The sequence below is a fragment of the Rhinolophus sinicus genome, chromosome 13 (genome assembly GCF_057876585.1).
Source record: "Rhinolophus sinicus isolate RSI-liver-muscle chromosome 13, RSI-T2T, whole genome shotgun sequence".
NCBI lineage: Eukaryota > Metazoa > Chordata > Mammalia > Chiroptera > Rhinolophidae > Rhinolophus > Rhinolophus sinicus.
The window spans coordinates 21390661-21403133 of record NC_142513.1 but is presented as its reverse complement, the minus strand read 5'-3'; the positions used below and the strand labels follow the sequence as shown (position 1 = coordinate 21403133).

The 12473-nt window shown below is 41.0% G+C and overlaps 1 protein-coding gene and 1 non-coding gene across 4 annotated transcripts in view; both read right to left on the bottom strand.

The window, feature by feature from the left end:
- Positions 1–2625: 2625 nt before the first annotated feature.
- The window catches only part of CDK5RAP1 (CDK5RAP1 mitochondrial tRNA methylthiotransferase), a 29144-nt gene continuing 19296 nt past the window's right edge, over positions 2626–12473 (bottom strand). Inside the window, exons 13-16 of one of the 3 annotated variants that reach the window (XR_012491044.2) lie at positions 9680–9820; positions 4776–4913; positions 4272–4379; positions 3626–3764 (exon numbers count right to left, since the gene is read on the bottom strand). Coding sequence is in view for 1 of the 3 variants with exons in the window: in XM_074317228.2 (XP_074173329.2) it covers positions 4833–4913; positions 9680–9820 (222 nt within the window). In the remaining 2 variants the exon portion in view is untranslated. Of the gene's footprint in view, positions 3765–4271; positions 4380–4657; positions 4914–9679; positions 9821–12473 lie in introns of those variants that run through there. The other 2 variants (XR_012491043.2, XM_074317228.2) reach the window with 2 other exon arrangements.
- LOC141568334 (U6 spliceosomal RNA) lies at positions 3884–3990 on the bottom strand. The gene has a single exon (XR_012491485.2). It is a non-coding gene; the product is annotated as a U6 spliceosomal RNA (small nuclear RNA).

Here is a 12473-nt window from a genome sequence, read left to right as displayed (position 1 = left end):
AATCTTAGTTGTGGAGGGTGCCGTTCAGCTTTAAGTTGTTGTTCTTTCAGTCTTAGTTATGGAGCGCGCAGCTCAGCTCCAGGTCCAGTTGCCCTTTTTCTAGTTGCAGGGGGCACAGCCCATCATCCCTTGCGGGAGGCGAACTGGCAACCTTGTGGCTGAGAGGACGCATTTCAACCAACTGAGCCATCCAGGAGCTCAGCAGCAGCTCAGCTCAAGGTGCCGTGTTCAATTTTAGTTGCAGGGGGCGCTGCCCACCATCCCTTGTGGGAGTCGAGGAATCGAACTGGCAACCTTGTGGTTAAGAGCCCACTGGCCCATGTGGGAATCGAACTGGCAGCCTTTGGAGTTAGGAGCATGGAGCTCTAACCGCCTGAGCCACTGGGCTGGCCCCAGGAACTCTTACTCATTGCTGGTGGAAATGCAAAATGGTACAGCCACCTTGGAGAACAGTTTCGCAGTTTCTTCCAAAACTAAATATACTCTTATCATGATTCAACAATCACGTTCCTTGATATTTACCCAAATAAGTTGTAAACTTATGTTCACACAAATACTCATACACAGATGTTTACAGCAGCTTTACCCATAACTGCCCAAACTGGAAGCAACAAAGATGTCTTTCGTTAAGTGAATGGATAAATACATTCAGCTATTATGGTACATACATACAATGGAATATTCAGCACTAAAAAGAAATGAGCTACAAAGCCATGAAGACATGGAGGAACTTTAAATGCATATTACTACGTGGAAGAAGCCAATCTGAAAAAGCCTCATAATGTGTGATCCCAACTCTATGACATTCTGAAAAAGGTAAAAATATACAGACAGTAAAAAATTCAGTGGTTGCCAGAGCTTGCGAGGAAGTGAAAAGACGAATAGGCAGAGCACAGAGGAATTTTAGGGCAATGAAACCACTCTATATGATACTATAATGGTGGATACAAGTCACTATACATTTGTCCAAACCCACAGAGTATATAACACCAAGAGAGAACCCTAGTGTAAACTATGGACTTTGGGTAATAACAATGAGTCAAGTTAGGTTCATCAATTGTAGCAAATGTGCCATTCGGGTGTGGGATGTTGACAGTGAGGGAATCTGCATTTGTTGGGGAAAGAGGTATACGGAATTCTCTGTGCTCCAGTCAATCTTGCTGTAAACCTGCTCTAAAAAAATAAAGCCCTAAGAACAAGACAAACAAATGAGAAACAAAAACTCATAGACACAGACAATAGTTTAGTGGTTACCAGAGGGTAAGGAGGGTGGGGGTGGGTGGGGGTGGGTGGGAGATGAAGGTAAGGGGGATCAAATATATGGTGATGGAAGGAGAACTGACTCTGGGTGGTGAACACACAATGGGATTTATAGATGATGTAATACAGAATTGTACACCTTAAATCTATGTAATTTTACTAACAATTGTCACCCCAATAAATTTTAAAAATTAAAAAAAAACACCACAGAACCATATGAAATATATCTAAAGAGCTAACAAGTCGTAATCATTTTTTCCTACCAAACTTTCTTTTCCTTTTGATTTCTGCACTAAATTGCTGTTTTAATTTCTGAACGATTTTTATTATTGTATTGTTCTGTAGATATCTCTATAAACTTTTTAAAAATTCTCAAAAAAAAATAAAGCCCTGTTTTAAAAAGACAAAGAAGAAAGATCTCAAATCAATAACCTCCTTTCCATTTTAAGGATTAGAGAAAGAGCTAATTAAACCCAAAGCAAGTAGAAGGAACGAAATAGTAAAGATCAGAGCAGAGTCAAATGAAATAGAGAACAGAAAATCAAAACAATCAATGAAAACAAAAGTTGATTCCTTGAAAATATCAACAAAATTCACAAAATTTTCGCTAGACTGACAAAGAAAAGGAGAAGACTCAAGATACTAAATCAGAAATGAGAGTGAGGATATTACAACCAATCTTAGAGAAATAAAAGGGTTATAAAAGTTTATTATGATCAATTGTATGCCAACAAATTGGATAATCTGCTTGAAACAAACACATTCCTCAAAACACACAAACTACCAAATCTGACTCAAGAAGAAATGAAAAATAAAAACAGACCTAGAATTAGTAAGGAGACTGAATTAGTAATCAGTCCATTCTATTAAGATTGAACATTACATTGATTGACATTATTCAACCATAAAAAAGGAATGAAATACTGACACATTATGCAACATGGATGAATTTTGAAACCATCATGCTAAGTGAAAGAAGCCAGATACAGTCTACGTATTGTATGATTACATTTATATACAATGTCCAAAATAGGCAAATCAAGAGACAGAAAGGTTTAGAATGTTGGCCAATGGAGAGAGGGAAGGAAAAATAAGGAGTGACCATAGGGTTTCTCTTGGGAGAAAATGTTCTAGAATTCAACAGTGGTGATAGTTGCACAGCCTTGTGCATATACTAAAAACCACCAAATTGTACACTTTAAAATGGTGAAATTAATGCTATGTGAATTATAATCTCAATAAAAAGGGAGGGAGTCAGCCAAAGTGGTTATAGTAACATTAGACAATGTAGATTTCAAAGCAAAAGATATTCAGGTTTAAAGAAGGTCGTTTCATAATGATAAAGAAATCAGTCAAGGGAACATAAAAATTCTAAATGTTTATTCACCTAGTAACAGAGCTTCAAAACACATGAAGCAAAACATGATAGAACTGCGAAGAAACAAGAGACAAATCCGTAATTATCAAAAATTTCAATACTGCTCCTCAATATTTGATAGAAGAATTTGAGAGATAGTAAGCAAGGGTATTATAGACTTGAACAACAATCTGAATTGACTGGCATTTATAGAACACTACACCCAATAACAGCAGCATACATACTCTTTTCCAGTATGCACTAAATATTTGCCAAGATACATCATGTTCTGAGCCATTAAACAAGTCTCAATAAATTCAAATGATTAAAATCATACCAAGTATGTTCTCTGACCACAATGGAATTATATTAGAAATCAATATCATAAAGACCTCTCAGCAAAATCCCCAAATATGTGGAAATTAAATAATTCAGTTGTCAATAACCCATGAGTCAAAGAAGAAATCAAAAGGGACATTAGAAAGTATTTTGAAATTAATGAAAATGAAAATACATCATGTCAAAATGTGTGACAGGAAATTCCATGGTCGCTTGGGGATCAGGAATCAAAGAGGGATCACCAAGGGACATGAGAAAAATTTCAGGTGTGATGGGTATATTCACTGTCTTGATTTGGTGATGGTTTCATGGGTATCTACATATGTCAAAACATCAAATTGTACACTTTAAATATGTGCATGTCAGTTGCACATCAATCACACATACCTCAATAAAGCTATTAATAATGTATATGGTATTTAACCATTTGTGTAAAACAAATATACATACTAATCACTGTACATACAGAAGGTTGTCTCTGAAACGACATTAGAAAATGATAAAAGTGCTAGCTTTCGTAAGAGGGACTAGGAGAAAGCGGTAGGAAGGAACCTGACCAATTACAGATACCTATTGTATTGTTTGAATTATTTACCACAATATATTTTTTCATAAAAAGTAAAATAAAATTTTAAAACTTGTTTTAAAATGCCTTTTGAATAAAGAATGAAGGTGAAGAGCCATAACAAATGTTTTCCTCAGAAGATGGATCTTGATAGCAGAAACCAATCTTCTGGGACCAGCACCTGAAGAAGAGGTTCCCAGCCTGGGGTTCCCAAAGGCGGTCTTGGAGGTCAGTGGAAAGGGTCTAAAGGAGATCAAGGGCAGACACACAATAAAAGCCTCGGAACATCCTAACACATGCTGTCTGTTTTAGAAGCAAAATCATTCAATGATTGCTCCCGTTTGCTAAGAACTTATTGTGCCATGGATAGTGTTAACCTCTTTTCTGTTTGGGTGTCCTCCTCGCACAGGGGCCACTAATCTTCTCTGTATTGTTCCAATTTTAGTGTATGTGCTGCCGAAGCAAACATGATAGTGCTAACCTCCTTACAAGTATAATGTCACTGAACTCCGCATGGGATAAACATTTTATTATCATTATCCCCATGTCACATGAGAAAACCCAAGCAGAGAAGACCAGAGTAACTACTTACGATACACAACTCTTAAGCAATGGAGTGGGGACTTGAACAAAAGTCCTTCTGATTCTAAGCACGCCATGCTACCATCCTTTGGGGTTTTTTTTCATGGTACCCACAGAATGACATAAACTTGGTAGGGAATGGGCCAAGAATGAGTGTTCAAAGCCTACCAGTAAGGGACGATGTCTTCCAAAACTCCAAGTGCTGTCAGAGCTGAAGGCCAAGAATAAATTGACAGGCTAAAAAAGAAGTCCCTGAAGGAAAACCTCAGGTAAAATCTGAGAATAAAGTGAAGGGACAAGCAGCTGAGTCAACGTCATCATAACAAAATGATAACACAGATCTAGAGCAGTTTTTCCCAAGCAAATGGTTCTCTCTACTTTCCCCTCCCCTTTAGTCTCTAATGCCCAGAGTCCAGGGGAGAAAAACCAGAGAGGTTAGCAGTGTCCACAGCAGAATTAGGTTGGGAAACACTTAATACAGGGAAAATAGGGAAAATCCCAGAAACATTAACCAAGGTAAAAATGAAGTAAAAGTAGAGAGACCGAGGTACGACTTCAGTTTAGATAAATTTAATGATTATAAAGCCTGTTCATGTAGCAGCAAAGAGATGCATTTTCCATTTGACATAAAGTTGCTTCACCACTTGTGGTTTGTCTTCAAAGCTTCATTACCTCTTTCATTAGTGACGTGGAAGGACTGCCCACGTCAGCTCGAGGCCAACCCTCAGGTCAGCAATATGCTGAAGAGTCCTTCAGAGTGGTCCTGCAGAGCACATGTCCTTTAAGGGTCTGAGAGCTGGCAGAGGTGATCTGAAAGACAACCAGTCGGGAGAAGACAAGGTAACCAAGAAGGTACTACAGGGACTTAATAAGGAACCACCAGAGGAGAGGCCACCAAAAGGGACCTGATGGAGATGACAGGCCAGCAGAGACTGCATGGTTCCTGTATGCCCCCAATCCTGAGAAGAAGAGAGGTCCGATGCAATGGTAATGCATATAAAACAGGTCAATCCCAAATAGCCACTTTCTTTTCTCTTGGGAGTTGGCTCCTCCCCAGCACCAACCATAAGGTTCAGGGGTGCGCTGCCCATCACAGACCCTGCCCTCCCAACCCCGGGGGTAAGCTGTGATCCAGGCTGAGCCAGTCAAATCCTTCCTTAGGATATTTACAGCCCAAATTTGCTGAGAAAGGGTTTCCTTCCTCTTTAATTGAGAGCTAAAAGCATGTGACCCTGAAGGCACCAGTGGTCTCATTTCTTACCATGAGAATAAGTCAGCGCATTAGTAAATATATACTGAGTGCTTATTCTGTTCTAAGTATAGTCCCAGGTGCTGGAGATACCGAGATGAACAAAACAGATACTTTCTCTGACCTCAAAGGAGCTTTCAAGAGAAAACAGACAATAAACATGTGAAGAAACAAACAAGGACATTTCACGCACTGAGAAGTGCTATGAAGATAAAATGGGCTGTGGTAAACAGTGGCAAGAACAAAGCGGAGGGAAGCTGCTTTAGCAGGACACTGGCCAGAGAGGGCCTCTCAAGGAGGTGATATTTTAGGGAGAACATGAAGGTTTTAAAGAAATCAGCCAGGCAAAGATCAAGAGTCTCCCAAGTAACACAGCATGTGCAAAGACCAGGTCTGAGGGATAAAAAGGATGCCACCAGTGCTGGAGGAGAGAAAAGAAGAAGAGTGGAGGGAATGGGAGGCTGGAGAGATAGCTGGGGCAGATCATATAAGGCCTTGGACACCTTGCATCTTATGCTGGCTCCAATGAGAAACCACTGGAGGGCTCAAGAAGAGGAGTGAGTGACCGGATTTAGAAACATCACACTGCTTGCTGTGGGGCAGACATTCTAGAGGAGGGCAAGAATGAAAGCAGGGAATATGAAGCCTCTGGCATTCTCTTTAGGAATGTAAAACAGTATGGTCACTTCAGCTATTTGTATTACACACACCCTATGACCCAGCAAGTCCAAGTCATATATCCACCAGAAATAAACACACATGTGCACTATAACACATGTACAGGAATATTCATAGCAATTCCATTTGTAATAGCTCCAAACTAGAAACAACCAAAATGGCCAACAACAGTACAATGCATAAATAAATTGTGGTATAGTCATATAATATGAATAAATAAAATCATGGATGAATTGCACGACATAAGTTAGAGGGAAAGAAGATAGGTACCAAAAATACACATTGTATGATTCAACTGTGTAACAATCAAAAACAGTCAAAACTAAACTATGGTATCAGAAACCAGGATGCAACAATTGTCACCCCAATAAATTTAATAAAATAAAATTTTAAAAAAAAGAACTCTTTAAACCTTAAAAAAAAAAAAGAAACCAGGATGCAGGCCAACTGGTAGGAACATTGTGGGGGTTCTAGTGTTCTGAGAATATTCTATTTCTTGATCTAGGTGGTAGTTACATGGTAGGTTCACTTTAATTCATCAAGTAGCACATTGATAATGTGGGCAATTTTCTACATTTATGATATACGTCAATAAAATAATTTATCTTCAAATATAAAAGCAGGCCAGTGAAAAAGATACTGCACTCTCCCAGTCAGAAATGACGGTGGCTTAGAAATGGAGAGAAATGGTCAGGTTCACGATACATTCCATAGGAAAAACCGAAAGAGGTGGACTGCTGATGGGGAGTACAGGAAAGCAAGTGTGTAAGATGATTCCTAGATTTTCGGCTTGAGCAACTGAGTGGTGCCATTTACGGAAATTGGGGAAGGCTTGGAAAGAAGAAAATTGCAGGAAAGTGGGAAGAATCCATTCTATTTTGGCCACATTAAGTTTAAGATGCAAGAGAGAAGGCAGATAAATACAAATCTCTTGAGAAGGTAGGAAGGGCTGGAAGTGAAGGTATAAGGGACCCTGATGACGGAAGACACAGACACTTCCTACACTCTCTCATGTGAGCAGACAGCATGTACGGGGAGAGATGTGAATAAGCCGGTGGAAATAATGATGAGACAATGAGGTTTTGTCCGACTTGATCTATTTTCTCTATGAATATAAGTCAGACATTCGCTGAGACTAGGATTCGGAGAGGCAGATGAAGATTTAAGAAGAAAGAATGGGAAAGTCAGTGTACTAGGGAAATCACAGCATCAGGATTTCAAGGCTCAATACTCATTTGAGTTTCACGGTCATGAATTTGAACTGAGTACAGATGGTTTATGTAGAAGAGACTGTTACTTATCCCCCAACATTTCTCCTCTTCTTCCTCAGTAACAGAACTCCCAATTTTTAACTGGGCACATGTTCATTCAGAATGAAGACCACGCTTCTCAGATTCTTTGCAGTCTGGTGTGGTATGTTACTATGGTGGAAACAGTGTGTGGAACGTCTGCAAAGTGTCTTGAAAGGAAGAGGGCCTTTCCCATCTTTCCTTCCTCCTTCCTCCTACCTAGAATATGGACATAGTAGCTGGAGCAATCATCTTGGATCATGAGGGTACCTTGAGAATGGAGGCCACACACAGAGAATAAAAACAGAAGAAGCCTGGACCCTTGATGACCATGGAGCCATCACAATCACCAGTCCTGGACCTCGCATATATAGATTTTTATGAGAACTCCTACCTGTCTTTTGAGTTTTCAATCACCATCATCTGACCTAATCTATCTAATACAGATTAACTGTCTGCTTTTCCCCAGCAATGTTCAGATGACAGGGCACAGATGCAAAGGAAGCAGATTACCACTTTTACCAGAGCTGGACTTCAGCCAAATAAGCACCACAGAAGAGAAGGAGACAGAAAGTGCAATTTATGAGGGAGTGGTTCTAGCACAGCCCAGAGACTCTGACTGGAGAGAAATGAAGCAGCATGAGCAACACAGAAAACAGCCAACAGATCCCCGGCTCCATAGCTCTTCCTTCATTTTCATCCTTCCACGAAATCTCACTTATGGGGTTTATGTCACTGGAGAACAAACGAGAGCACCAAGCAATGGTGCAGCATAACCTTTCTACCCTTCTTAACTGGAATCTTTTCATTTGACAAAAGATATCATACTAACACTACAACCCAACCCACCAACATCTCTCCTTTTTTTCAAGTAACACTTAGCTAGAGTGGAAAGAGAGTAGGAGGACGTATGGGAAAGAAACTAAAAATCAAAGAAACAAACATTCAGAAGAGAGAGAAATAAGAAAATAAGATAGTGTCAAAAAACTTTTGAAAAAGAACAAATGGCGAAAGCTATGCCAGGTTGTTTCTAAATCAATCACACTGCTGCCTGGTAGGAATTACTCTACCTAGGAAATTCCTAGGTAATGTTTAAGTAAGACAATTCCCAGTCACGACAAGGACAGAAGGGAATGACATCATAAAGTCACCAACCAGCAAACTGATTGTGTTGTAAGTTTTTAAGTTTTTGTCAGATGGACAGAAAAGTTCTAAGTGTTGGTAAAATGTCTAGGCCAGTCCAAAGAAGTTATGAGCCAGAGGAATGAGCCTCACTCAGCTACAAGCCATGGACCATGGCTCCCATGACTCAAGATGGAGGTGACAGTACGAACATGTACCGGAAGTACTGATCAACAACAGCAGAAAAATAATGACTCTCTCTTTTGTAGGCGCTCCAGAACTCAGTGCTGGAGAAGCAGCTTTGCTCCTGCCTACCTCATCAGTATGTGTCCTGCCTGCCTCTGGCTCTGGGGCAAAGTAGACATTAGGACCAGAAAGAAAGGGACATGGCAATAGCAGTAGTGTAAGGAGAAAAGGAGGAAAAAGGAAAGGAAAGGGAAGAGGGAAGAAAGGAGGACTAGCCCCAATGAAAGAGGGAAAAGAAAGAGGAAACCTTCCCACAGCCATTCAGCTAGATCTGCTAGTCCAGGGAGGGACCCAGAAAACAGGAGCACACGTCAGTTAGGGATGCTGGCTCATCAGAGACTTTAAAGGGCATGCCGCTCTCTGACAGAGAGAACTATCAACTCACTCCAAATCACTTGTACTTCCTGGCCTTTCTGCAGCAAGAAACTACTGTGTACTCCAACCTCACCACATTCCCAAAAAGAACCGTTCCAGGGCAAGAGAGAAGAAAAACAAGAAGGCAATAGTTAGAAATAGTCTAAAATTCAATTCAAAGTGCCCTTCCATTGCTCAGGTTGAGAAGAGATTTTTATTTTATTAAAAAATTTCTCAGGCCGGCCCGGTGGCTCAGGCGGTTGGAGCTCCATGCTCCTAACTCCGAAGGCTGCCGGTTCGATTCCCACATGGGCCAGTGGGCTCTCAACTACAAGGTTGCCAGTTCAATTCCTCAAGTCCCGCAAGGGATGGTGGGCTGCGCCCCCTGCAATTAGCAATGGCAACTGGACCTGGAGCTGAGCTGCGCCCTCCACAACTAAGATTGAAAGGACAACGACTTGACTTAGAAAAAAAAATCCTGGAAGTACACACTGTTCCCAATAAAGTCCTATTCCCCTTCCCCAATGAAATCTTAAAAAAAAAAAAAAATTTCTCCAGGAAAAAATTCATTTCCCCAAATTATCCAATCCAACAGCCATTTCACGGTGCAACGCAAAAAAACCAAAAGGACACCTTACCTTCACCAGCACGTAGTCCCCAGGCTGAGCTCTGACCCTGAGCCCAGAGTTAGTGACATCCTCCATCTCTACATCAGGGAATATCACCTTCAGGTTTCCATCATTCCGGCCACACAGGTCAGTGGCAGAGCGTTTACTGAGCTGCAGAAGGAACAGAGGAGACTCTATGAGTCTGTCAGTCATCAGTTCCTGGAAGACAGAAATTACGCCTTCTCTTGTCTCAGATCCCCAAGGGTCTTACTCGTAGCGCATTCCTTAACCAAAGAATCACTGAAGAAGACTAAGTGTTTATCGCTGCTCAACCAACAAGGGCAGGACATGGCACAGAACAGAAACTCAATAAAGTTTTGCTGACTCTACACTAATGAATGACTCAGTCAATGAGTCTTGGATTGCAGAATTACCTTCAAAAGGAATGGACCTCCAACAGGCCTAAAGCCAAAGACATATGGGTGATGCACTTAGCAAATCCACTTTCACTTTACCCTGTCTCATAGTGATCACTTAAGAATGTTCTGGAGTTGTTTGGCTGAGTTACTTTCCCATAATGAATAGGCAGGCTCATGGCCAGAGTTTCCATCGCAACATGCAGAAGACAAGGCCAGAAGAATAATAAAACTAGAATGATGGAATTAACTTCTAGAATATACACAGTCTTTCCCTTCCAGCCATAATGAAGAATCAAGTTTATCCTCCAGCCTTAAATAACTAGGAAACTGGACAAAATGTCTAAAACAGCTATTTTCAGGTATTGGACAACAGAGGTTGTGTGAGAGAAGGAAAACAAATGAGATGAGCCTTCCAACCATCCCTGAGTTTTTGCCAGAAGGCACGAGCCAGACGAGAATGCAAAGAAAGCAGGAAGGGAAATCTCAAAGCAGAGGATGGTGATTCTCTCTGAAATAAGGAAAGAGGGATCAGAATTTAGGGAGCCTGCAACAACTAGAAATCACGGAACAAGTTCTAAATAGGAGGGAGCTAGCAGAAAAAGAGCCATAGAAATGTGCAGGGATCCCTTGAGTCTTTGCTGAATACTACTACATGCTCCCGTAGAGTGAAACTCCATGAAGTCAGGCAAAGAAAGTAAACTTGGAACTGTCAGCTGATGAGTTCCCAGAGCCCACATGGGGCTGGGAATCATTTCATCTACCACCAAATAGTCCTCATTGATTCCTTGGCACATGCAGTAGCAACTCCAGAAGAGCCATACCTTAGTAATGAGGCTAACCTACCCCTAGGATAGAAAACTCTTCTAACAAAGCTTAAAAACAAGCCTTGAAAGGATCAAAATGAACTGTAAGTAACATCTGCCTATCAGAACAAAGCCCAACACAAAATCCAAACACTCAAAAATGTACATCATGGTATCCAACATCCAATCAAACATCACTACATATGCTCAGAAGCAGAAAAATGTGACCCATAATCAGGAGAAAAATCAGGAAATAGAAACAGACCAAGGGAGTTCCAGTCCAGATGGCAGAGTAGGTAAACGCTGTGCTCGCCTCCTCCCACAACCACATCAAAATTACAGCTAAATCATAGAACAACCACCCTTGAGAACCACTTGAACACTAGCTGAACATAATTCCCATAACTAAAGACATAAAAACAAAGCCATATCGAGACTAGTAGGAGATGTGGAGATGCAAAACGGGCTGGTCCCACACCCAAATGACGTGATGCACCACATAATTAAAAGTGAAGTAAAAAAATCCTATGATCATATCAATAGAGGCAGAAAAAACATTCGACAAAACCCAGAATCCATTTATAATAAAAACTCTCAGCAAAGTGGGAATAGAGGAAATATACCTCAACATAATAGAGGCCATATATGACCAACCCACAGCTAACATCACACTCAATGGTTCCTTAAGATCAGGAACAAGACGAGGATATCCACTTTCACCACTTTTATTCCACACGGTGCTGGAAGTCCTGGCCACCTCAATCAGACAGGAAAAAGACATGTAAATGTACAGATCTCCAGAATCACAGCTGACACCCTAAATTATAAAGCATTTAGTGAGGCAAACACTTTTTGGAGTATTTCACCAGCTCAGCATCACCACCCAACATCCACTGCTGGATCAGATCACAGGAAAACTCCTAACCCAAGTTGAATTGATCAGGTTCCCTCTCAGAAATTTCAGTTGGGGCTGGGAGACAAAATTTTGGTCTGTGAACAGCTGGAACTATAGCATGCAAACAGAAGAACTATACGACTGCCATATTCTGCCACACAGATGAAGAAGCAGGAAAGTCTGGTCTGAGGAGAGACAAGCACATCTGAGCCTCAAGGGCTTCCCAGGCTGCACAGAGTCCCTTCTAGACACCTGGCAATATCCTTCCCTTGGGATCCATAAGATACCCCTAGAGGTTTATATACACACACAAAAAAAAAACACCTCTTTTTGACTTAGGCTGAATGGCTTGAACACATTTCCCACTATTACTCAGTACCAGAGAGTCCTAACAAACACAAATACCAGGCAATTGGTGGCTTTAATGCTGCCATATCCTACAGTATGGAGCAGGACTCTCCTTTCCCAAACCAGGACTTGGAAGAAGTCACAGAAAGGGCCCTGTCTCTCTCTTTCCCCTCCTCTCCACAGGCTGCAGCATGCAGCCTCACAAAAGGTTAGGGTCCCAAACTCACCCTTATCCCATCCATTTAGTGCTCTCTCTAAATGATGGCTAGGTTCCCAGACTTGACCACAGAAGCCTACAGGAACCACAAACTTCCAGAAATGCAGTAAATTTCTAAGAAAGTATGATTTTAAAAAGGATT